General features: G+C 51.5%; 1 protein-coding gene across 35 annotated transcripts in view; it reads right to left on the reverse strand.

The window, feature by feature from the left end:
• Positions 1-26,217, reverse strand: part of TCF7L2 (transcription factor 7 like 2) — a 195,772-nt gene that overhangs the window by 12,393 nt on the left and 157,162 nt on the right. For 12 of the 35 annotated variants that reach the window (XM_062214959.1, XM_062214958.1, XM_062214954.1 and 9 more), the window contains 6 exons: positions 15,195-15,327; positions 13,041-13,143; positions 10,904-10,990; positions 3,321-3,461; positions 2,690-2,849; positions 2,214-2,321 (listed from right to left, as the gene is read on the reverse strand). In XM_062214959.1, the coding sequence (XP_062070943.1) occupies positions 2,214-2,321; positions 2,690-2,849; positions 3,321-3,461; positions 10,904-10,990; positions 13,041-13,143; positions 15,195-15,327 (732 nt within the window). The remainder of the gene's footprint in view (positions 1-2,213; positions 2,322-2,689; positions 2,850-3,320; positions 3,462-10,903; positions 10,991-13,040; positions 13,144-15,194; positions 15,328-26,217) is intronic. The other 23 variants (XM_062214961.1, XM_062214960.1, XM_062214956.1 and 20 more) reach the window with 3 other exon arrangements.

A 26,217-nucleotide genomic window follows, 5' to 3' on the forward strand; every position in this document is an offset into this window, starting at 1 on the left:
CTGGCTAAAAGGAAATACTATGCCTTCTGCTACAACTAAATCCACAAAAGCTTCCAGTCTGTGATTCCTGTCCTGAGACTATTCTTGGAACACGGAAGCAAGGAGGGCGTGTGTGTGTGTGTTCACACGCAAGTGCAAGAAGCCACTGTGACACCAGACTTCTGTAGCCCTAAGTCCAGATCTACGTCTAAATGTTCAAGGCTTGTCACAAGTCCCTTTATGATGACACTGAGCCACCTTCCGAATGGAAAACTGAGCCGAAGTCACTGCAGGTCACGCCTTGTCTCCATGATTCCCAGCCAGGCCAACACAGCCTTCTTCCTGACGTTCTCAGCAAGCTGGCCTTGTGTTTTCAGGGAGCTTTCATCCTGCACAACTCACACAGACCACAGTGCCAATGGCACACCCTCTAGAGTTGTGCGGTGTGGGCCCTGCCCACCTGTCTATGACCAAAAATGTCTCCTGGGGATATGCTTTCTACAGAGAAGCTGAGGTCCCTCTCATGGGACCATTCTAGATGGCTCAAACAATAGGGTCTGCAGGAGGCAGAAGCTGACCCAAGACCAGGCGGGCAGCTGTCCTGAACCGATACGGCTGCGTGTGCACAAGCTACGGAGCCAGGGTCAGGCGGGGTGGGCAGCAGGCCTGTGGAGTGTGTGGACTTTCTCATTCTCCATTCAGCTCCAGAAGAAAGGTTTCCACACCACACACATGCTGGGGACCCAAGAGAGGTCCTGGCTATGAAGACCTCGTGTGTGCCCATCTATTGGTGACATGGGGTCCTGGCAGAGCTAATGTGCCATGGACAGGGACTAGCACTACTTCCTGTTCTGACTCCCAGGTGGAATGCCGTCTAGTGCTGCCAGCCAGGGGCAGTGGGGCCTACAGGGAGACGGGCAGGGCTGTAGGAGTTAGGCCCAAGAGTCTCTCTGTTCTTCCTTCTCTCCTATCTACACAGCAAGAAGCAGTCTTGTAAGCATGTGTAAAAGGTATGAGCATAAAGAAGCAGGGACCTGTGAACTTGAACTAGGGAACCAGAGCGCGTGAAAAGCAGCCTTTCGGGTTGCATTGATATTGTTGAATTCTTGGTGCACTAGAAGGTATAAAGTATAAAGACGACTTAATTCTCAACCCTCACAATACGGTGCTGTGTGCTAAGTACACCATCGGGAATGATTTCAACCCTATACACAGGGAGCCTCTTCCCCAGGGATGATAGCAGCAGGAGGGCCAAGTCGGGGAGCACTGAGTTCTCTATCCCCCAAGGCTCCATGACCTCAGCAAGATGGGTGCAGAGACCTGGGCTTGTGCCAAAACAAGTTTCCCAGAAGAGAGGATGCCAAGATGGCGTCACAAAGTCCAGTGCCCCGTGATAAAGAATCAGGCAGAGGAAGGGGCACAGCATCCCCTTTCGAGAAGAGCCCAGGACTCGAGATCCTGGGCAAGCAGGGTAAGAAATAACGGAGAGAAGGGTCAGCATGGAGTGTCCAGGACAGCAAGTTCACGGCAGGACAAGAACGGCGGGGTCAAGAGCACTGCAATCCCACTGCTGTGAAACACTAGGAGAGGAACTGGGCAAATCCCACAGCCGACACAGAGCTCGGCAACACGTGCCCCTCCCGACCCCTGCAGGGCCTACAGTCATCTCATCCATCTCGCCAAAGGATGACTTCCTCTGGCTACTTCCAGGGATATTCCCATCATGCCCCTCTCTGGACGAAATGGGCTTCCAGGTTCTGCATCATAGCACAAGGCAACACTTTTGTTTTTCCTTCTTTAGAGAGCAGGCCGCGCCGGAAGACCTGTGAGGAATGGAATGCTCTTCCTCCCTCTACCCATCGCCCCTGGTCTTTCTTCTAGGGCCACTCCACATGGTACCAAGGAACATGGGGGACCTAACCTGGAACTTAAGCTCCTCTGGATCTATCCTACAGCCCTGCCACTTCTAAGACGTGGGTAATGCAACTACGGACAGTCCCAAATCAATTTCATGTGTCCCAAGCTGGAACATCAGACCACCAGCCTCTTCCCCCGCCCCGACAGTGCAATCTGGAAGCCAAGTAAGATTCTCCCACTTGGTGCGCGGGCAGCTGCTAACAGTCCCAGAGGTGGGCGGGACTGAACGGTCCAGAGGCTGGGTTCAAGTTGGCAGTGCCCGTTCTGTCTGTCCACACGGACACACACGACAGCTCTACGGAGAACGGTCCACTTACGTAGTTATCCCGCGCGGACCAGCCAGGGTAGAGCTGCATGTGAAGCTGTCGCTCCTTCCGGGCCAGCTCGTAGTATTTTGCTTGCTCCTCTCTGGACAGCGCATGCCACTGCAAGGGAGCATACAGGTGGTACAGGAGAGAAAGACACGCAGAAACATCACCAACCACACCACACCACAAGCAACGCTTCTTTCTGAGTCGCATCCATCTGGAAGTGGTGAACCTGCAGGCTCCGTGAGTTTGCCGGGCCCCAGGACTAACAGGAGTGGAGACAAAACCCGATTGCTCTTCTACGGGGTTCTGTCTTCTGGCTCCTCTGTCATGGGAACAAGTGAGGGCTAGGCCTGCACTGAACACAGCCTGACTAGGGAATGACCAGTCCCGTCTCCCTGGAAGGCATTTGAGGACTTCAAGGAAATGGGGACAAGGGCATCTTGCCACCCGGCCCACTGCCCCCCGGCATGGGGGTCACCTACCCTCCGGCCCAGGATCTGGTTGATGGCCGCACTCTCTTTCAATGTGCACTCAGCGACGACCTTGGCTCTCATCTCCTTCATATACAACATGAACGCGTTAAGAGGTTTCTTTATGTGGGGCTTCTTCTTCTCCTCTTCCTTCTTGGAGTCCTGATGCTTTCTGCATAGAGGCCAAAGAGACAGAGTCCAGTCAACCACCCTGAGGCTCGCTCCCACTTTGCATCTTCTCCATCTGACCCCCCACCCCCCCCCAAAAAAAAAAAACCAGGAAGAAAACCAGCTTGAGAGGAGTGGGGGAAGACAGAAGCTTTGTGACCACTTCCTCAAGTGTCAGGAGCACAGAATTTCTGCCAGGGGAGAACGCCCTGGCACTGTCCCATGTCGGCAGCTGCCCTGGCACAGAACGAAGCCACCAAGGTTGCCTCAGCCCAGTGGAGTGCACCCGTGAGCAGAGTTCTAGCCTAAACTACGACACCCAGCACGGAGGCCTTCTCCTTCCTCACAAGGGAGCCCTCAGGCCTCCTGGGAACAGTGCTTGCTGGTGTCAAGCCATGGGAGGCCAGCCTCGGCAGAGCGCCACCGGCCCACGACCAGAGCCTCCCGGGAAAGCAGTCCCAAGAGCGGCACTTACGAGCTGTGGAGTGAGCCGACGTCACTCTGGGAGGATTCCTGCTTCACTGTGGGTGTGACTATGGCCGGGTGGGGGATGCCGGTCGTGTGTAGAGTGTGATGTGGTGGAACCATGTGGGGAGGGAACCTGGAAGACAGGAAGCTGTGTAAATCGTCAGAATCAAAATGAATGAATGAGGAGGGATGTGTACACACAATTCAAAAAAAAAAAAAAAAACCCCAGCACGTGGCACTCACATGAAAGCAACCCGAGGCATATGAAACCTGTCAGCATTAATTAGCGATAAATTAAACATAATGATTCTCATAATGTCATTAAAGCCAATCTTCCCCTTCATTATTGCTACTGACATGAGACATTATAATTTTTAACATCTTTAGCAAAAGACAAATTCAACTGATGTACTTGGGCGGAAAAGCGGGCTTGGACTACCTGCTGGAGACCGCACGTCCACTCGTGTTTGGAACATTATTAGTGGCATCTAAGAAGACAATTTCCTATGTCCTCATCAGTCCGAGAGTGGAAGGTGAAATCTTGTGCTGCATATTGACAGCTGCATAAAATATTAACGTGGCTGAAACAGACACGCATGCTTTGACAGTGCTGTGCACGCCTCATTAGGTCCCACTCTGCTGATGAGCTGCAATAAAATTCTGTTCCTCTTGCTTGCTGCTGTGCCCATTGCTTGACAGGAACGGGAAATGGTGAGGCAGGAAGATGAGGGGACATCTAAATATTTCTTGTTTGGCTCGCATCGTAAATGATGAATGCTTGCTTCATTTTTCTTTTTTTTTTTTTTAAAGATTTACTTATTTATTTGAAAAGCAGAATTACTTTTTCAAATAAAAGCAGAATTACAGAGAGAGAGAGAGAGAGAGAGAGAGAGAGAGAGAGAGAGAATGTCTTCCATTGGCTGGTTCATTTCCCAAATGACCGCAATGGCCGGAGCTGGGGTGGTCAGAAGCCAGGTCTCCCATGTGGGTGCGGGGCCCAAGGACTTGGGCCATCTTCCGCTGCTCTCCCAGGTGCATTAGCAGGCAACTAGATCAGAAGTGGAGCACCTGGGGCTTGAACTGGCGCCCACCTGGGATGCTGGTGTTGCAGGAGGCAGCTTTACCCACTACCCCAGTGTCAGCCCTCATGGGCGATGTAAATAAGTTTAAGTTTGTATCACTTTATGGAATGATGTAAAACACTCCCCCCAACACACACAAAAAACTTTCAATTCTGACTCCTATGCCCGGTTTCCTCTACAATGTAAGATTTCTAAAGCACATGAATACAAGATTACAGATGCAGGAAAGATACTGAAACTGTTCAACTTTAGCAAACTTCTTTCAATTACATTTTAGGCCCTGAACTAGCAATTCCTAGCCATGCAAATCAGCCAGGACATGAGGAACCAATTTCACATGACCCTCGGCCCATATGCAAACAGATAACTAGCTCTCTGACTTTGGGACATTCTTGGAGTCACCCTGACTCTTACTGGGTTTGATGAGCCACTGCTCTTAAAGCCACGTGGACTACAGGAGAGAAGAGTAGGGCGAGGGCAAAAAGGGCTGAATTCCAAAAGAAAATAAATGCCACCCCCTCGCCCAGCCTGGCAAAGTTACAAGGCTGATCATCAGGGAGAAGCTGTAGTGGGCTAAAGCCTCCGCCTGTGGCACTGGTATCCTGTATGGGTACCGGTTTCTTTCCCAGCTGCTTCACTTCCGATCCAGATCTCTGCTATGGCCTGGAAAAGCAGTAGAAGATGGCCCATGTGGTTGTGCCCCTGTAGCCACATGGGAGACCTGGAGGAAGCTCCTGGCTTCGGGTTGGCTCAGTTCCGCCTGTTGCAGCCATTTGGGGAGTGAACCAGTGGGTGGAAGACCTTTGTCTCTCTCTCTCCATCTGTAATTCTCCCTTTCAAGTAAATAAATAAATCTAAAAAAGAAAAAGAAAATAAGAAAAGAACTCTAGGCCGGCGCGGCTCAATAGGCTAATCCTCCACCTGCGGCGCAGGCACACCGGGTTCTAGTCCCAGTTGGGGCGCCAGATTCTGTCCCGGTTGCCCCTCTTCCAGGCCAGCTCTCTGCTATGGCCCGGGAGTGCAGTGGAGGATGGCCCAAGTGCTTGGGCCCTGCACCCCATGGGAGACCAGGAGGAAGCACCTGACTTCTGCCTTTGGCGGCCATTGGAGGGTGAACCAACGGCAAAGGAAGACCTTTCTCTCTGTCTCTCTTTCACTGTCCACTCTGCCTGTCAAAAAAAAAAAAAAAAAGAAAGAAAAAAGAAAGAAAGAATGAAAAGAAAAGAACTCTAATTTGCAGGACAGTGTGACTCTCCTTACAAAAAAAAAAAAAAAAAAAAAAACCTACTTGTTTATTTTGAAAGTCAGAGTCGCAGAAAGAGAGAGAGATCGTTCATCTATTGGTTCACTCCCCAAATGGTCCAAGCACTTGGGCCAGCTTCCATTGCTTTTCCCAGGCCATCAGCAGGGAGCTGGATTGGAAGTAGAGCAGCTGGGACTTGAACTGGTGTCCCTAAGGGATGCCAGCATTGCAGGTAGTGTCTTTAGATGCTATGCCAAAACACTAGCACCATTTTTTTTTTACAGGCAGAGTTAGACAGTGAGAGAGAGAGAGAGAGAGAGAGAGAGAGAGAAAGGTCTTCCTTTTCCATTGGAACCCCCCCAAATGGCTGCTACGGCCGGCGTGCTGCACCGATCTGAAGCCAGGAGCCAAGTGCTTCCTCCAGGTCTCCCATGCGGGTGCAGGGCCCAAGCACTTGGGCCATCCTCCACTGCCTTCCTGGGCCACAGCAGAGAGCTGGACTGGAAGAGGAGCAACCGGGACAGAATCCGGCACCCCAACAGGGACTAGAACCTGGTGTGCCGGCGTTGTAGGCGGAGGATCAGCCTAGTGAGCCGCGGCACCGGCCAACTTTTTTTTTTTTTTAACATTTATGTATTCTGAAACTCAGAGTTGCAGAGAGAGAGGGTGGGAGCGCAGAAAGAGAATTTTCTTAATATATCTAAAACCAAAATAGGCCAATACATCATCTATGGCATGGTAACCTGCTTTGCTCTTTCAACGGCCAATTCTGGAGGGAACCTGAGGTCCTAATGGGGTTTTATCGTGACAATTATTTAAAAAACAATCCCATATTTATTTTTTTCATTTAAAAACATTTGTAGTTGTACATATTTCTGGGATAGAGTTATGATCATTTGATACATGAACACAATGTGTAACCATCCAATCAGGCTGATTAACATTCCCATCTGCTTTTTATCACTTCTTGGTGCTGGAGACCTCCAAACTTCTCTCTGCTGGTTTGTATGAAATAGCTGATGAACTGTTACACGCAGTGGTCGCCCTGCGGTGGCCTTGCAGTCCTTCCTCCTCCCCTGCAACTCACCCTTGGGCCCTGATCTGGGCCCCCTCTATGCCCTCCCCTCACCCTTCCTGGCCTCTGGAGCCCTGCCTCCCCACCTCTGCACTTTTACGAGGGCAGGCAGGCTTCCGTGCTAACAAGAGTCTTCCCACGTGTGGATGGAACAGAGTTTTTGTTTGGTCAAAGTCACAAATGCACATTTGAAAATTAAAGCATGAGCTGAATTTACACGGCTCAGCAGAGCGGAGAGGCCGACCGCTCACACGGCACAGAACCACAGGAGAAGCTTGACTTGGAGACACCAGCAACATGGCCCCTCCCTGTCTCTGCCCTGGTGCATTTTAGGCGATGCCAAAGCTTGCTAACAGTGATGTGATTTCTAGGGTATGGGGGAGGTGGGGAGGAGAAAGGGAAGGGAGAGAGGGGGAGAGAAGGGAGAGGGAAGAGAGAAAAGGAGGAAGGGGGAAAGAAAAGGAGAGGAGGGAGGAGGGAAGGGGAGGGAAGAGGGAGAGGGGGAGAGGGAGGGGGAGGGGGAGGGAAGAGGGAGAGGAGGAGGGGGAGAGGAGAAGGGGGAGAGGTTAAGAGAGAAGAGAGGAAGGCGGAAAGAAAAAGAGAGGGGGAGGAGGGGGGAAGGAAGGAGGGAAGGAGAGAGGAGGGGGAGAGGAGGGGAGAGGGGAGAGAGGAGGAGAGAAAAGAGAAGGGAAGGGAGAAAGAAAAGGAGAGGAGGGAGGAGGGAGGGGGAGGGAAGAGGGAGAGGAGGAGGGGGAGGGGGAGGGGAGGGGGAGGGAGAGAGGAGAAGGGGGAGAGGTTAAGAGAGAAGAGAGGAAGGGGGAAAGAAAAAGAGAGGGGGAGGAGGGGGGAAGGAAGGAGGGAAGGAGAGAGGAGGGGGAGAGGAGGGGAGAGGGGAGAGAGGAGGAGAGAAAAGAGAGGGGAAGGGAGAAAGAAAAGGGGGGGGAAGGAAGGAGGGAGAAGGAGAGGGAAAGGGGGAAGTGGGGAGAGGGGGAAAGGGGGAGAAGAGGAGGGGGGAGAGGAGGAGAGGGAAGAGGGAGAGTAAGATTTAAAAGCCCAAACAAATTCCACCCTTTTCTCCTCAAAAAAAAAAAAAAAAAAGAAAAAAGAAAGAAAGAAAACCAGAAAAGCAAGGTGTTGGGAGGCACCTGGGCTCCAGGTCACACCTTGCTCTTCTCCACGGCTCAAGGGCTGCAGAGAAAACCTCACTCACAAACATGTGTTCTTGGGAGCTCCTGGATGAGAGGGAGGTGGAGTGGCAGCCTTTCCTGGGAATTTCAAAGGCCTGACCTTCCTCAAGTACATATGTTCCCTCCCTGCGGAACGAGCATAGCATATGGGTACAGAGAAGAGAGAGAAAGCGGGTGAGGAAGTGATGGAAACCCTGTGTGTGTGCGTGGGGCTGTACACACGCGTGTGCACGCACATGCAGCCTGCACATCGACCACAACAGGACGACACCCCACAGTGTGAGAGCACTTTGGGATGGGGACAAACTCCTAGGACCTCCGCGAAGCAGCAAGACTTCCTGGCTCCCGACCCTGGCGCACATTTGTAGTGGTGACAAACACACGTGGCAGAGGAAGAGACTGCGTGTGAGCGTGTGTGTGGGCTGGAAGCACGCCTTTGCCTAAGACATCCCCTTCTGCAGACAACGACTTCGTGGAGTGCAATAAACACCCTAAAAATTCTAAGCAGCTCATTAGATACCCCCGTCTGCTTTCATGGCTCCAAGCCAGAATATAATGATGAACCTTAACTTGTTAAGGACAACTAATTTTTGTTTCTGGCTGTCTCAGGGGCTTCTCCCGTACTCACTCTCACTTTCCTTCACTGTTGACACGTTTCTGTTAACTGCATGTCATCTGCCGGCCTTGATTTTATGCACAAGCAGTAGGATGCATTTTCCTGTGCAACAATCCTGCTTTGAGTTGCATTAGGTTTGTCATTATTCTCTCATTTTCCCCCTTGCACTTGTAACATTTCATCTCTCCCTGCCTTATTTTTTTGTGAGCCACGGTGCACCCACATTATGGTTTATACATGATCTCGCTCCCTTTGAAGCCGGCAGATTTCAGAGCCCGCTCTCGTCGGGAGAAGAGCCTTGCACCAATTTAGCAGGCTGAGGGCCCGGAGCTCCAACATCTCAATCTAAAGGGGGTCACAGGGTGGCACAAGTGAGTGTCAGCAAGAGCTGTTTAATTGCCAATCTAGGCTTCTCCATGGTGTTTAAAGTATAATGACCCATCACTTAATTCTGAGAAGTCCTGGCCCTGCTGCTGAATAGAATGAAAATCAAAGGGTGTTCTGGAACAGGGCAAGCTGCCTACATTTGCTATAACTGCCATAAGTATAATAGACCCGCACTTCTGTCGCGCCATTATCACAATAATGTATTTAATTTGCTGTGTACGCTTTTTAACTAGCTACCTTTCATAAGGCCTACCTGGGGAATCGGCCGCCTTGCTCCTCCCCCGCCGCCCCCCCCCCCCCCAGCCCCCAGCACACCTCAAGCCCCTAACCTTTCTTCTTCCCACCGCTGTCTTCCTGTCTGCCACCCCTGCCCACCTAGAAATCATCTGCTCACCTCCTAATGATAATTCAATCGATAAGCTTAACCCCAATCCCTATCCTCCGATTACTTCCCTGCTTTTAACCTCTGGGACGCACTGAATAAACAAACCTGACAAATAATCAGGTGCAACCCAGAGCCGCTGGGACAGTGGGAGGAGGGGCCGAGGGCCGCCAGCTGCTCAGAGCGGGCTCTCCTCCTGGGAGACTCCCCGGTCGTTCCCAGGCTTGGTGAGGCTGTGATGATATTATGCAATGAGCGAAACCTTCCCCATCTCGCCAGACCAGAGAACACGGCATTTTCCCGCCTCACTTGTACCAGCGTGGATTCTGAAATTTAGATGATGCATCTCACACACGTGGGAAACGGGTCTTGCAAATTACGTGACGGTTTGCGGCGTGATTACAAATGCCAGCTAGCTACGCTGCGGTTTGCTTTCCTTAGCCGATTCTTACTCTTTTTCCCACCGAAGTCATTGTTTTGCAAATAGGGGAAGAGGCATCTTGGCCCATCTTGCCAACCCTTTCTCTGGTCTTGGCTTCCCATGCTGGCCACAGAGATTGGGGGAAGAGGTGGGGGACAGCATCCTTGCCATGTAATGCATGCTAATCTAATTACGGGCCATCAGCAAAATGGATTGGTTGTTTCAGCCCATCAGGAAAGTCTAAACCTCCACCGATTTAATTAACTGGACTGAAAATCAGATGAACAGAAAATAAAACTATCATTAGGAGCAATTAGTGACTACTTAAACATACTGCTGCCAACCAGTTTGCAAATAAACTAGCAGTCACTGAAAAATTAGCCAGAATTAATTAGGAGGAGGAAACAAGAACACGGGGACGGGTGTGTAAGCCGTATATAAACCACAGGTTTAAATATAAACATACATGAATGGACACACACACACGACTTTTCAGTGTTCAAAGACGTAGAGCTGCATGGGCTAATGTTACAGCCACCAGCTCCACGTGGCCATCGAGTGGCTGACATGTGGCCAGTCCAAACGGAGATGTGCTGTATCAGCTTATGAAAAGCAAATACAGAAAAGAGTGTGGAATCTCAGTAATGATAATATTTTGGCTTATAGTACTGGCTTGCATAAAAGATACCACTATAAATAATTTCACCTTTTTCTAATAAAAAACAAACTTAAAAAAAAAAAAAAAGTGGCCACTAGAAAATCTAGAATTCCCCATGTGGCTACATCGAGCGTGTCTTTACTATCTAACTGAATGGTGCTCCTTTGGTGGAGTGGGGGTGGGGCTTTCTTTCTGACTCTGAGTCTGAGCTTTGAAAAGACCAATAATCTTTTCTCAAACTCTTCTTTGTGTAGTAATAAAATGATCTCCACCCTTGCCTTTCTTACCCAGTATGGGACAACAGAGAAAGGACACTTTAAAAGCACTCCATGTCCTAACGGCTTCTTCCTGCCTTCTTCATTTCTTAAAATACACTGTTCTATTGACGGGACTCAGAAAGACATCACTTACCTTGCGCTTCCAGGGCAACTTTTCAGTCTTTTCTGGGAATTAATGCCTAACGCCGTGGGGGCTTTAGTGCCACTCTCCGAACTACACACGGCCCCAGGGCCCGGGTGGCCCTGGTCCTTGGAACTCACCTGGACATGGAAGCATTGACGGTCAGAGCTGTGGGGTAGGGGTGTCTGAACCCTCCTGTCGTGATTGGGTACACTGGTTGACCTTGCCTACAAAGAAGGGGTGCAAAGTCAGAGGCTGGAACCACGGATGGCGAGTAGGGGGACAAGGAATAGAAGAAAAGGGAAAAGTTCTCTCTGCATAGTAGGCTTTATTCTCATTTGATCAGAACAAAAATCTTGGGGATTGTACAGGAAGGATCAAAGGGAAGAAACACAGAACAATTTGAATGCCATAAATCTGATAGGAATGGCTAATTAAATTTTATAACCTCTGCTTATGTCAATAGAGACCCTCTCCCCAAGCTGAAACTAGGTGTTTTGTTGTAATAATTAAAGGCGAAGTCTCGCTTGCTTTAATGGAGCCATCACACTAATTGAGGGCTACACATCCAAAGGAAAACAATAATGAATGTAAATTTATACCAAAATAAAGTACAGTGAATCAAAGGACTTCAGTTGCGCTTTGGGCCTCTTTCGGTATTTAGATCTCGGTGAGAAAACATTAAATTAACAGAGCTTAATTTGTAGCCTTTTGTCAAATTAACAAGTGTTGACAAGAGTTACCGGGGGGAGCGTCCCCAAGAAGAATTGTGGGTAACCAATAGACAATCACACCTCATTACAATAATTAAAAAATACAGCAACATGCAAAATAGCATCCTCATGAAAGACACACAACTTTTCCTGACAGAGGGTTGTCTGACTTGGCTCTTCCTTTTCATCTGCCCTTCAGACATCTCCCCAGCAAACGAGGACGGTGGACTATTTGAGGAATGGCCCCAACCAGTTAAGAAACGGGTCGCAGGCTCAGGGTCACGTCTAACCCCTACTCCCGCAACCACCCAAAATGAGGAGAAGACAAAGAAGCAGAAACCGTACTCGGGGTTGCTATTTGGTAGAACTACTACATAATGTACTCTGTTGGGAAACTCAGCATAGTGTTTGTTCAAAACAAGGGTAGGAGCGGGAGGTGAACCATTCCAAAACCCTAGCTTCTTTAGAGCTATGAAGGACCGAGTATCTTTCCCAAAACCCACACGTGACAGTGCGACCAGGGTTTCTTTCGTTGGGCATTCCACACTTTGTTTTGTGACTGCTGGAGTGGAAGTCACGGATAAACACAGAAAAGCAAGAGGACGCTTCCAAAAGTTGACAGAAAATGGAATTCCAAGTTTATTCTGGCGTGAGAAACTGAAATCCATACAGTGTCTTTTCATGTTACATATTTTGCATGAACTTTTGGAAGAGAAAACTCACAGAAACATACAACCAGGGAATACTACATGCATGCCCTTGCACACACACGCAAACACACACAGTAAGTTTAAGCACCAGAGGTCTTTCTGCTCTGCTGAAGACGCACTTTTTTTTTTTTTTTTTTTTTTAAAGTTGTAAAAGGCAGTGGAAGTGTCTAGTCATCGCCAGGCACCAGGGCAGACACTCGGGAAGGCTGCACAGTGAGTGGAGGCCCCCGCTGCCCCATCCCCAGCCCTCACAGTCAGGGAAAGCGTTCCCCGAGCACAGAAGCTCAGGCAGACACTGGTTCAGTACCACGGAGCTTCTCATCAGACAAAGCCTCCCACGGCGCTGTCAGCCTTGGTGGGTGATGATTGGTTTGGGGCTGGGACTGCTGGGGTTGTAGCTCAGCCCACCCCTGGATTTCAAAACGAGGCTGTTCCTCTTTCTACTCCCCTGTTGCCAAACATGCAACACTTACAAGGGAGGACTCTGATACTGCAGCCCAATGACATGACTCCCGTGTGGGCTGCCACGTGGGCAGAACACCCAGGATCAGCTGCACTGGGTGGAAGCCCCAGGAGCCCTCTGCAATGCCTAAAGTTATCTTAAGGGTGCCTATGTCCACATGGCTTCTGTGGACCCTGGGTTCATAACGCTGTATCAATATCCTTTTTCCTATATAATCTATCCCAACGGGGTTGGACTTGCCCACATCCCCACAAAACATCCCAGCAGCACCTTTCCCACAGACTCCCAAGGTGGCCCGCCCCCGCCCCCACACATACACACACGCACAGACTAAATGATAAGCATGCCCATGTAAGAAACGAAAAGGAAATTAAAAAATGGAACTCCTTACTGTGGTACTAACCATCCGAGCGGATGGGGGATCTGTCCTACGGTGCCGGGCGATAGCGGGTAGTACGGAGATATATCTGGAGGGTGCGGAGGCCGGGGGATTCCTGGGAGAAAAAACAGTACTTTAGGTACAAAGGAGGAAACGGCTACCATTGGGCGAGGGAAACAGGAGAAGGAAGAAGAGAGGCATCCCTTCCAGAATCCTGGCGCGAGCTTCTTTCATGATTACATTCACTGCAAGTTCTTGGCAAGATCTTTTTTCTGTCCCCAGTAACTTGTTTGAACAGTAACTTGTTTTTCAAACAAGTTACTCAGTCTTGATGGACTGGGACACGTGATAGGCAGACTCAGAAAATGGCATCCTGGGTATCTGAAGTTAAAAAACCAAACATTCAACACCTAAAGGGCTCGGCACACAGTAGGCAATCAAGTCACGGGAATTCCCTTGACTCCGACCACCTGTGCCCTCACTCCTTGCAATTCTAAGGGCTTCTCTGCAGAAGAGCTATTCCTCTGGCTTCCAGCACAGTCCTCGAGCCATGGGCTTCAGAATGGCATCTCACAGAGAAGGTGAGTCCGCAGAACGGCCTCGCCCTCTGCTCCCAAGAGAACTGACCACAGGCCATCGAGCATCTTCTCTGGGACAAAGTCACAGCTGAGCAGACAGGGACACACCGGGGAGCTGGCCCCCTCACTTCTGAGACCTCGTTCCCTGGAGCACTGGGTCACCGGAGGGATCTAACCCACGTGGTGACTGCGCACTGAGAACCTGTGCCCAGCCCAGGCAACCCGCCGTCAGTTCTTAGGAACAGGGAGCCTAGGGAGCAATTCAGAAAGGAGTGGGAGGCAAACCGCACAACGCCCCAGAATCGAAACAGCATGGAAGGGAATGGGCAGCTTGTTCCTGGATGAAAACGATTTCATTTTTGGAAAAAAAAAAAAAAATTCATTCCGGAAGCTTTTAATCTGTAAATTAAGTCTCCCTGGGTGACATTTTCACGCAGGCATTGCTTTCTCTCCATTACAAAAACCAAACAGATTAGCTGGGCTTGGACCCTACACCAAGCCATTTGCACACTTGAAAGAATGTTCGCAGAGGAAAAGTAAACAGTCCACAGACGTTAATCATATGTTTTACGATGGCCATTTAAAAGCTATTCCCCTGTACTGCCATTATTTAAATGAGACGGTGATGCTGCCATTCACTGCAGAGCCCAGGCCGGCTGGCGGCTTCCTCCAGCCCTGGGAGCGCCAGGCTGGGGCCTGCTCCCGCACTCAGAGGCCAGCAAGGATCTGTTCCCGTGTGGCTTCTTCACCTGACCCAACAGCAGCCGCCCCTGACAGAGACACAAGGCCGAGCCGACCGACCGTCTAATATTCACCCTCCCAGCTGATGAGCTGCGGAGACAAGCCTCTGGCCAGCACGTGGTCCAGCCTGAAAGACACAGCCCGGCCTCTGCCGTCCTCCTCTGGGGCCGCGGCTGCCTGCTTGGCAGTCCTGGGCCTTGGAAGGGACGGATACCAGCAGCCCTGGCTGCCTTCTCTCCCCTTCTCCTTTGGGCGAAAGAGCAGTCAGTGGACAAGTGGTAAGGGAAAAAACGGGGACACGAAGGCTGAAGGAAAATGCGGTAACTTGTGTGAGATGATGAGGAAGCCTCCCGAGGTGCAGCTTTCACACCTGTACAATGGGCTTGACAACACCCAGAATATCACAGAGGGAGAAACCCCCCCAAATCGGCAGGGACTGCAACCCAGCGATGTAGTCTCTTGGGGCTGCCCCAGGAAGTCATGGCCAAGTGAATGGAGTCTCTCGGTTGCCCAGGGGACCCGGGCCTGGGGGAGCCAGGCCTGAGGCCTCTTCTCCCCCCAGGACGACAACTGCTTCCCAGTCTGTCTGGGGCTCTTGGAGTTGGGAGCCAGTCCTGGAAAACACTGAGGAACTCGGTCAGGTCCCAGGGCAGCCCCATTGAGGGTACTCACTGCCCTAAAGGGGGCAGCTTTGGCACTGCAAATGGACTTTCCCAGAGGGACAAGGAGAGCCTCTCCCTCACTTGGAGAGGCTTGGGAGGCCCCCACCCAACGCCATCCAACCACAGCCTCGTGCTCCCTGCCCCCCACCCTCCACTCCACCTTGGCACCCCAGCCCACAGCCTACCTGTTTTGGGGTCTACGTCGGCTGGTAAGTGTGGAGGTGGGTTTCCGGGCGTGAAGTGTTCATTGCTGTAGGTGATAAGAGGTGTGAGGGGGTGGACATGGTGAGGGTGCTGCACCACCGGCACTTTGTTCGACTGTAGGGAGGAGAGCGGAGAAACACACCGTCAAGCTGGACCCAGCAGCTCAGGACCACAGAGCACAGGCCAGTGGGGCCCCGGCCACAGCCCCCCACCTTGGCTTTGTACGATGCACTCAAGGCCACCCCCCACCTCCAGCCCAGTCCCTTTCAAAGTAACAGATCACTGCTTCTGCATCTCCCTCCCCACTGCGCCTGGCTTTTCAAATACCTGCCCCACCACCACCACATCATGGAGCCCAAGAGTCTGCACTTCTCCCATCGGCAGGTGAGTTGGAAACGGGAGCTTTAAACTCCGGGGCCTACAGTGCTCCTACATGCAGGAGGGGTCTCCCGCCTCACGGGCCCCTGCTGGTGGGACCTCCAGGAGGCAGGCAGGCTTGCTGGGGGAGCAGCCAGGAAAACCTGCATTTACAAGAGCCCCTGGCAGGGCCAGATCCCACCCACCCAGCCTCCTGGCCCCTCCCTGCCCCTGGACGCAGCAGGCCTGCCACAGTCCTCCCCAGCAAGCTGCGATGAAAAGCCCACTCTCGGTCTGGGTGGGAGAGTGAACTTTAGCAGAAAGCTCTAAACTGCCTGGCCCGCACCTGCATATTTTATGCAGATTATAGCAGCCCTGATTCATTAGGAATTTCATTAGGAAGTCATGGGGGAAACGCTAATAAATTAACTGGATGATGATGAATTGGCCTAATAAAAGGTGTGCATTTTAGAAACCGGCAGTTCCAGAAAACAAAGTGCAGGCATTTTTGTGTTTGGGAAGAGTGGATCAGGGGAGAGAGGCAGACAGACAGAGGAGGAGCACTGAGAACCGGTTTGCAGTTGCCATGCCCAGGCGTCCCCCCACCCCTCTCAGTCCACCCATCCCCCCTCTGCTAGGCTCGCTATGACTTAGCCCAGCAAGATCACAAAGAAAAAAATTAAGCTGAAACAAGCGAACTACGGGGCCATTTACTGCGAGTAATCCAATTGCAAAAAACCCTATTCCCAGTAGAGGATTTTCACTAAAATCCTACAACAGGGACATTTAACCAGATTAGGTACCAGCGAAGATAAAGAGGCTGGTACTAGATGATGAATGGATTAGAGTCAAGTTTCATTTCGGAACGTGTCTTCATTTCCTTTTATTACTTTTAGGGAGGCACAACTTGCATTAACATCAAGGAAAAGGAATGGCATTAGAAGAAAAGAAGTCAGGTTCCAGCGCTGCCCACTAGCGCCACCACAGAGCACTGCCTGCCTTCCGCCCGCCTGCTGCCGCTTGTCCCTTTTTTTTGGGATGGCTGAGGGAGGAATCTAGTATGGGAAGAGCATTTCTTACCACCGTTAATTATGAGGAAGGCATGTTTAAAAAGTGCTTCTAACTTTTTCCTGAGTATGTTTGGAAAGAAAAATAGACGTTCCAGAAAAAATTACAGGAAAAGAACCCTTCCAGCAGCCCAGTTCCCAGGTTCCTATAAACAACTGAACTCTTTCGGAGAAAATGGCCAGCGAGTTGCACATAGGAACCCTGCGTTACTATTCTGCAATCAAAGCAATTCAGTGAGAAGCTACCAATGCAGAGAAGAGCTCTGGGAAACTCTTCCCCGGACTCAGCAGCCGGGAGCTCAAGACAGGGCAAAGCCAGTGGGCCCCAGACCAGCGCCTGCAACTTGTGGACATGCTCTGAGTATCTCTCCAAGGAGACCAGCGCCTGCAACTTGTGGACGTGCTCTGAGTATCTCTCCAAGGAGACCAGCGCCTGCAACTTGTGGACGTGCTCTGAGTATCTCTCCAAGGAGAGACTCCTGTTTAGGCCACTCTGAGAAGCAGTGAACTTATCAAGAAGCTGAGGTGGAGAGGGAGGCAGAGAGGAGAGACAGAGACAGAGTGGAGACCATCAGGAAGAAAGGAAAAAGACTGCTACTGCCTTCCAGAAGCTTCCTGCTTAGTTACAAAGATACACAGCACCGGTGGACGTGAAAGAAAGCAGAGCAGTCCCAGACAGTTTAGAGCAAGTGTAGGGGGAACGGACAGAGCCCAGAGAAGGGAGGACTCTCACTTGGGGACAGGAGGACTGGCCCAGCACCATGGGAGCAGCCACTCACCCGGCACCCCATGTGCGACAGGGGGCAGAAAGGGCTGCAAAGCCAGAAGTCCCCAACGTGGCAAAGGGAAGCATCTCTCAGGATGCTTACAACAAATCCAGACCCCTCAATCCCAGGATGCCTTGAGGGGGGCCCTGGTTCACTATGTCTTGACTCTGGACAGGCACACGGCTCGGACACAAACCAGCAGCCCTAGGCCAGAGAGCCACAGAGCCACAGGCAAGCACAGAAGTGAGGTGCCTTGAGCTGCAATCAGGAGTCAAGTCCCAGTCCTCAGAGCACCAGCCAGTCTAGCACCGACTTCTGATGGCAGGTTATTATTCGTGTGACTGCTCTCACTGGGAGGGGGTTCTGGCTGCAGTACACCAGCACAAACGCCACAGCCGGTGGCCGAGTGGGACCAGTGGGACATGTCTTCCCTGCTTGTTCACCAGAGGATGAGGTCTACAGGAAACTGGATGTGGGATTTCAGCAGCAATTCTCCTTCACAGATCCATGTGTGCAGCAATTCCAACACGTGGGTGCCAATGCCCCTGTATTACTGTGCTCACCTGGCCTGGCCTGTCCAATCAAAATGCCGCAGCACGGGGGTCGAGAGGGCGGAGGGTGGAGGAGGTGACTGGACATTCTAGGTGCCGGCTGGCTGTAAAGGAAAACTCACACCTAGCCAGGGCCTGGTCCTGCTTACTAATCTCAAATGCATCCCAGGCAGGTCCCTGTCAACAACATCAGCACCTGTCTGTCCAAGCTGACCGGGTCCTAAGCTACAGGGGGAACTCCAAGGTCACACTGGCTGAAACTAGGGTCTTGTTGTGGCTGCATCTGACCTGCCCACACCTAGGCTGTGTTTATGATGGGAGGGCTGTCTCCTTGCAGATGTCAATGTCTGTCCAGCCTCAGGAGCCCACGGTCAGTGTTGGCCTCAACTCTACTGGAGTTCCTTCAGCACCAGGACTGTGTCTTCCAGAACTCTGTGTCCCTGCCAATGCCCAGACCATGAGAGTTGTGAAAACCACCAGACTGCATGGGAACCTCCAAACTGAAGCCGCAGGTACCGGAAGAAAGGACAGAGCCCCTCACACAGGTTTATTTCAAGTAAGTGGCTGTGTTCTTTAAGCCTCCTTGACATAGAATCACAGCTGGGGTCCTTCAGAAACCAACCAGTCCCGTGCCCTCAGCTACAGCCGTGCCTTTCCAAACTTTAATAAATCTTTAAAATTTAATTTGTTTTTATTTATTTATTTATTTGAGAGGATCTTTGATTCAATGGTTCACTCTCCAGATGCCCTAGGAACTGGGAGCTCCATCTGGGTCTCCCACGTGGGTGGCAGGACCCCAGCCCATCACAGGAGCCACGAGTGATGAGAATGGTGGATTCACGGAAGAGCCGGCACCTGCCTGGTGGTACAGCCTGTCTCAGGACGTGTGTCTCTGTCTCTCTAAACGGGGGGGGGGGGGGGGGGGGGGGGGCGCACTGTGAATGGAACGAGCTCATGTGTGTATAGTGTTTAGCACAGGGCCAGGCACGGGACTACACATGCATCCGGGAGCCCCTAATCATGACGATGCCGTGAGCTGCCCCTCCAGTCTCCACTCACACAGAGAGTGAGAGCCCAGCAGAGATGTTTACTGTGGGACAAGAGTGCTTTGTGGCCACTCTTCCTCAGGTTCACGCCCAATGTGACATCTCACACATATACTTAAATATCTTTGGGAGAAAAAAAAAATCATGACTTTATTATACGATTAAATGAGATTGCCAGAGAGGAGCTGAAGGTGAATGGAGAAACACACCAAAAGGTCCTTCCCGAATCAGAGTGAGCGCCTTTAGTGGGAACTAAAGGCAAAGCAAAGACACACACCCCAGACAGAGAGGCGGCCTCTCTTCCTGCTCCTCTTTGAACAGCTCTGCTTCTGCACTGTTTTCACCACCCCGCCCTAAGGACATGCAGACGCGAGAAGTGTCAGCCCTGGAGAGGGACGGAGTCCACCCTGCAGAACAGCAGCCACGACAGGAAAGCAGCAGCACACGCAGGGCGAGGAGGCGGCTCTGCAGCCTCCAGTACCTCTGTTTCTCCCTTTAGATTTCTATCAACAGAGTCCAGGGTTTAATGCAAACAACCGCCACAGCAAACTTGGTTATCTTCTCGGCGACTGCTTTCCCTAAATGTGCCTTCACTAAAGCTACGTGGGGGAACAAAGTGAGTATGGCCCCTGAAGGCTAACTGATGTTCAAGGTCATTCGACAATGAAGGTCAAAGGAAGCTGCATGAAGAGCCTAAGTCACTGTCTAACCTTTGGAGTTTAGGATGAAAACTGTGACTCTCCAAGCCACATTTCAGCAAACATTAAAAAAAATAAAAATAAAAAAGTCACACAATTTCAACACTGCGATGCCACCATCACCCTTAGCACCTGGAGCTCACCTAGGCAAGCAGTTGTCTGGGGATGTGACCAACCACTGCCATGCCCCAGGCATGGTCACCTATACCCATTCAGCTCAGAGCTGCCACCACGCAAGGGAGCCTGGACTGTGTGCGAGTCTCGGTGTGGCATGTGTGACACACTTTGCAGGATCAGGTCCTTGAAGTCATAGGTGTGTGTTATCAGCAGGTGAAGGCCTGGGCAGAGGGGTGTCCCCGAGCCTCACAATGCCTCCCCTGCCTGACTCTGACACCTCTTATGTCTGCAGCTCCTTGAATTATTGGGATAGGGTTGAATGCCATGTTGATGTAGTGTGGAGCCCCACGAGCCTAGCCAGTCTTCCCAGTCGGGACCCAGATGTGTCAGGCCCCTCGGTGGGCATTAGTCCTCAACTCCCACTGACCAGTCCCCTGCAACCTCCACCACTTTGAGCAACAAGGCCTCCCGCCTACCTGGCCCCTAACCCCTCAAGCTCGCAACTGGGGGCAGACCCGACTCAGCCCCACAGGCCCTCGTGCTGAGTATCCTGAGCTGGGGTTTTTACAGCATTTGGCTGATGATGGGAGGGGGTGCAGAATCTAACAAGATGTTTCTGCTTCTCAAACACACACACAGTATCAGGGCCCAGCAGGATTCTGGTGACAGAAACACTACATGTGGTCAGTTCTGAGCTGCCAAGAAATTGAGGAAAAAGTCAGCTAAGACTCTGAACCCACTAAAGTTACAAGCAAGCAGCGGCTTTTTGGGAGGAATAACAAACCCTCGTCTGACTTGGGATCATTAGGGTTTAGGACTTTCTATCTGCTGCCAAAGCAATGCCTCGCCCCTCCTTCAGGGTTCCCTGAGCACTGAAGAGTTAAATTATAAAGAGAAGGTCCTTTAACAGCCCTCAAAGCACACAAAGCCTTTCCACCCCAAGTATTGGCAGAACTGTTGGGGGGGGGCTGACCTTTGACCTCTCAAGAACCCTTAAGCATGGCATTCTGCAACTAGGCCATGCCACCCTCATCGCCAGGCGCACACACACAGCCATAGCTGGGGCCCTGACAAGTGGAAGCCGGATGGCAGCACTTCCAGCTCCCTCTGCCAGCCCCTCAACCTTCTCGCACTGTGGGCAACCTCCAGAGACTGAGCGCTGGCCATTCACCCCACCCCTGGAACCTATTCATCAAGGGACACTGCGAACAGACGGGGCCGCCGCTGGTCTGGTCTCTCCACCGCCCTCCTCTTCCACATTCCCCTATTGCTTTCCCTTTCTGCAGAAAAAAAATGGGGCCAGAAAGTGCCTTTAGGAGCCCAGCACAATAAAACAAAAGCGGCACAGAGGAGCACTTGTCAGCCCTCTCCCCTCCTGGGGATGGGGGTTGGAGGGCTTCCGGGGTCTTGAATCGCCAGTCCTTCCAGGGGCTGCGACAGGCGCCGGGAGGGGACGCTCTTCACTCCGGTTTCCAGCTCCTCTCCGTGCACTTTTCCAGATGCTTGCTGTCTACCGTGGCGGCATGGAGGCCAATGGCGACCAGGAAAATGTTGGTGAATGGTTCGCGTCGTTGGAGCCCTGGAGAAGGCTGGGATGAAGCCAATGAGGGGCTGTTTTCTAGCCATCAACAACCCTTTGGTGACCAGTCCTATTGTTTTCAGGCTCTGAACCAGAGGGTGGAGGAGTGGTCAGGAGACCCAACCCTCCTGTGCTGACAACCTGTCACCCAGTAGCAAGCCACCACTCTCCTCTCCGGCTGCGGGGACCCAAGGAGGCTCAGAGCACGCTGGATCCAGGCCTGCAGGAGCCGTCCCAGCCCAACTTAGTGAACCTACGTCCTGCTTGTGCACCCTGCAAACCTTTGACATGGACAAACAGAGAGGCTGGAAAGCAGGACCCACACACCGGGCCCTAGGTGGGCTTCTTCAGAACCCTCCACCACCCCTCCCAGCCAGCCGAGAGCAGCGGCCAGGGTCCCTGCAAAGCTGAAGGGCTCCCCTTTCTGTCTAAGGCCTTGCTCCCAGCTGATGGTGCCTGGCTTCCCTGGACAAGCCATCTGTGGACAGCTACTGCGCTGCCTGCTGAAAGTAACAAATGAGAGAGAGAAGGTGTCACGGGGCTTGGGCTTCACTTAGATGGCACCGGCACACCGCAGTGCACTGCACACCCGTGTCCACGAGCCTGTGCCCAGGGTGCTGCTCGCTTGCTGTGTAAATTCTCAGCAGCTGCCTTTTCCTCCCTCTCTCCCTCTCTGGAACTGGGTCCATTTAGACAGCAACATGAGATGGAGAGGGTTCTCCTGCTGTGTGCAAAATTTTGCCGACTCATACTTTCTCATGGACTCACACTCAGCCGCAAATGACTGAGGGAGGCAGGCGGGGGAAGATAGACAGGTAGGTTTCATCCAAATTCTCTCTCACACATGCATATACAGTGAACTAACTCAGACCACCTTCAAGTCCTTGGCCTCTTTCGTTCCAGGGGGTTAGGGGTGGGTGGGGTGGGGGGAGGGGTCTCTAGCTGGTACCGCAGCATCCTGGCAAGCACTGAGGGTCTCAGGCCAGACTCGGCTCTTCTTACCGACCTTTTCTTAGTCCCCAAACAGTAGGAGGGCAGGGTGGGAGTGGGGGCTGGAGGTGAGGGGGCAGGGAGCACGCAAAGCGGCCAAATGAAGCTGAGCTCCAGCCGCTTGGCTTTGTGGAAACCGCGGCCCGGGCAAAGCCCGACCCGGCAAAGCCGTGCTTTCACAGGCTCTTGAACGATTACTTCCAGTTAAGTTCATTAACTATAATTTATTTCCACTCATTCTCATTTATTTTCCAATAAAAACAAAGCATCCCATTGTGCCTCCCTCAACTAACCCTTAAAAAAAGTTGCAGGCTGAAGTCCTTGCCATCGGTCCAGGCTCACCCCTGACCGGAGTTTCTGGAGCTTTCTTCCTGCCTGCCTGCCTGCCTGCAGCAGCACACACAGCATCTCAAATGCCAGGCCTGGAGGTCACCGGAGGGGTGCAGCCGTCACCCAGGCCACCGGAGGTCACCCACCGTCTCCTCTGCCTGTCCTAATCCTCCATGGCATTGAAGGACAAACCCCCTCACCCCTAAGTAATTTCCCAGGAATCTGCAAGCTCCACCCTCCTGCCAAATACTTGGGTATTAAATGATTAGCGTTCGCATAATCAATCTTGTTAAGTGTCCGAATTTGTAGAGAACGCTTGGGAACTGGGTAAGAGGGTACAGCTGTTTCTAAGAGAACTGATCTCCAAAACAGAACTAGGAATAAATCTATAAATCTAACCCATTCCACATGAAGAAATACAAAAGCTCAAATTCAAAACAACTTTTTAAAAAATCATAATCATTTCCAGGCTATTCCCCCCACCCCCGGCCCCAAACACCACAACCCCAAATTTAGAAACTCCCGAATAGAACGCAAAGGAAATCACCAATTCTGATTTTATAGCGGATTTAAGCACACAGTGGTTATGACATTGCAGGGCACTCAAGAACGGAGCAGTGAACACAAATCTGACATCAGCTTTCTCATTTCTTCATAAGGAAGCCCTGCATAAAAATATCCTTTGTTTTTCTCACACACCTTTGTGCCTAACTTTTGAATCTGCACCTGGACTGGAAAACCATGCCCCAGACGCTGATGGAAGCTCAGAAGCAGCTCTTTACTTTAGAATTCAAGTCCACTTTGTCCCTGGAACAGAGCAGGTAAACTGAGCAGAGAAATGAGTGCCTTCATCCACAGCAACACACCATACACACTCTCCCACACCCTGGGATTCAGCAAAGAGAAACCGAAAAGAAGATCCAGACAGAGGCAGAGCTGCGTTGTTCTGCACCCTCTGGCCTAATGGTACCTCCAGCATGGGCATCCTTCCAAAGGGCACCCACAACCTCAGTAAATGACACCAGGGGCCAGGAGAGCAATGCGATCGTTGCTCCCTCTGATCACGAGCTGATGTGTTGGAAATTTAAGGGAACAAGAGAATGACCCAGGCAAAGGTCAATTTAAAATAAAAACTCTTCAACCTTGTTCTGGAGGTATGTAAGTGGGAGGGTATGTCGGGATTTCATCACATTCCAAAATATTGCAGAAGGGAAAAATTCCACTACGGAGCTCAGCCAGGCCCCCCAGCAACCACAAACCACAAAAGGGAGGTTTCCTTCAAAATATAAGGTCACAGGCTCTGCTGCTCCCAGAACACACGGAGGCGGCAGCCCGGTGTGGAGATCCACTGATCCGCGCGGCTCCTAGCATTTGTAGCATCGGTGTCAGGGAATTCACCTTCTCAAAGCAGCCTCACCCTCCCCATTCCCAAAGACATCAAGAATGGAGCTGGACCCTCACAGGGACAGTATGGCCCCTGGGAAGCAGCCCGCATAATTTGAGTCAACCAGGGTCTTGGATCTTTTTGGGAATCTCGGAACATGAGACGGTGCCATGCGTGGAATGTGTGGCCACACACCTTGTGCGTCTGCAGCACCAGCCCACGCCGCCTTCCTCACAATTCCCAACAGTTCGCACCATCTTAGACAGAACCAGAAAGTTGCGCACAGCCGTGAGAGACGACGTACACCTGTCATGCACCATGCTGGATTTAATTCATGAATCGGAAAACATGAGGATTCTCACAGTCCTCTGTTTCATTCCCTCTTCCCCAGATACCAAATCTTAGAGCAGATCAGCCACTGCATACGTTTCCACTGGACCATTCAACAATAAAAGAAAAGTACAGATAATGAGGGGATTGCTTCCAAATGCCCTTTCTGCCTATGGCACAAGATCCGACCCCGGGACGGAACACAGCGTGAGGCAGCCTAAGCCCAAAATTCACATTGCAAAAGAGCCGTCCTCTTAACCATGAAAGACAGAATCAGCCGTCGTCATCATTCTCACGCTCGGCTTTCCAATGCACATTTTATATGAAGTTCAGAAAATGCAAACACCATAAGCAAGACCATGGCCCTAAAAGGCTGGCATCTAAATTTGGAGACTGAAAACAAACACAACCCGAGACAGAACAGAAAGTTAGCAGTACATAGGAAGAAGCCCAAGCAAGCAGTTTACAAAAGCCCTGCTACTGCCAAAGCCTTGGAGCTCGAAACTGTTTCAAACTTGCAAAGCGCCAGTTTTGCTCCTCTCTGAGTCAGGGCCGGCTCCCCACCTCTCCAGTGGAGCCCACTCTGGCGGGGGGAAGCGAACAATGCCTCGTTAGACGAAATCCCGACCCCGCCACCCCTTCCCCGATTCCAGCTCAGCCGTGTACACATGGCAAAGATGGGGATGAAAGTCACACTTTCTCTCCTCCCCATCTTTTTTTTTAACCCCTTCCCCTCCCTCCCCAAAAAAACTGCCGTGGAAAGCACACAGAGAAAGGGCCCAGCTTGAGTTGACCACTTATTCTTGTTTTGTTGTTTCTTTCCCACCATCTGAATTTAAGAATAATAATAATAAAAAGCAAAGCCCAGGTTTATTAGTCAAGACCACAAGCACGGACACAAACACGTACGTGTGTACACACACACACACACACACGCGTGCGCGGCACTACTCACCCAGCAATTCAAATTGAGGTGCCAACCGCCCAACTGCTGGAAGAGAGAGACCCCGGAGGCCACTGCGCCTCCCTCACCACTCAAACCTTCCATTCCCACTAACACTGCATCCCTGGGGTACATAATAGCTTTGGTTTTCCTCTCTGCACCTCTAAATAAACTTTCTCTGTACCTTCAAGATGGGACTGGGCCAGGTTTTTTTTTTTTTTCCTCCTCCCTTCCCACTTTTCTCACTTTTCCTCCCAGCTTCCCCTCCCACTACACCATTCACCTAAAGAGCTGGGGAAGCATCCTCAAAGACCGAGGGGGCTCCGGATTTCCGGCCAGGTATGCGCAAAATGCTCCAGGTTCTCATTCCGAACGCCTATGATTACTTTATTAATTCTTCCCCCTGCATACCCAGCCCTATAAAAATCCTGCAGAAGAAAGACTAATGATCGAATTCAGCTGGTTACAGACCAGAAACTTAATTTTCTTTCCTTCTACTTTCTCACGGGTACCACTCCCGACTCCGTGAAGGAAAGAGGAAGGCCCATCTTCCCCAGCCAGCTCGGGGCACCTGAGTCCCCCTCCCTCACCGTTACCTCGTGCAGCAGGGATGGGGCTGCCGCTAAGAGTAGCAAAGGCATTACGGGCAGCCATGAGGGAAAATGATCAACCAGGAAACAGCAGGCAGGCACTTTACCTGCAAGATTGTCAAATCCCTCAAAACAAATCTCTGAGGGAGAAGGGGCCTCGATGGGAGAGGGGGAGGGCGAAAGTACATTTTCTTGTCACGGTGACATGGGAGTGACACTCTGCAAGGCCTTGCCCGCCACTCGTGCACACCCTGT

Source organism: Lepus europaeus, chromosome 17 (genome assembly GCF_033115175.1).
Source record: "Lepus europaeus isolate LE1 chromosome 17, mLepTim1.pri, whole genome shotgun sequence".
Classification (NCBI taxonomy): domain Eukaryota; kingdom Metazoa; phylum Chordata; class Mammalia; order Lagomorpha; family Leporidae; genus Lepus; species Lepus europaeus.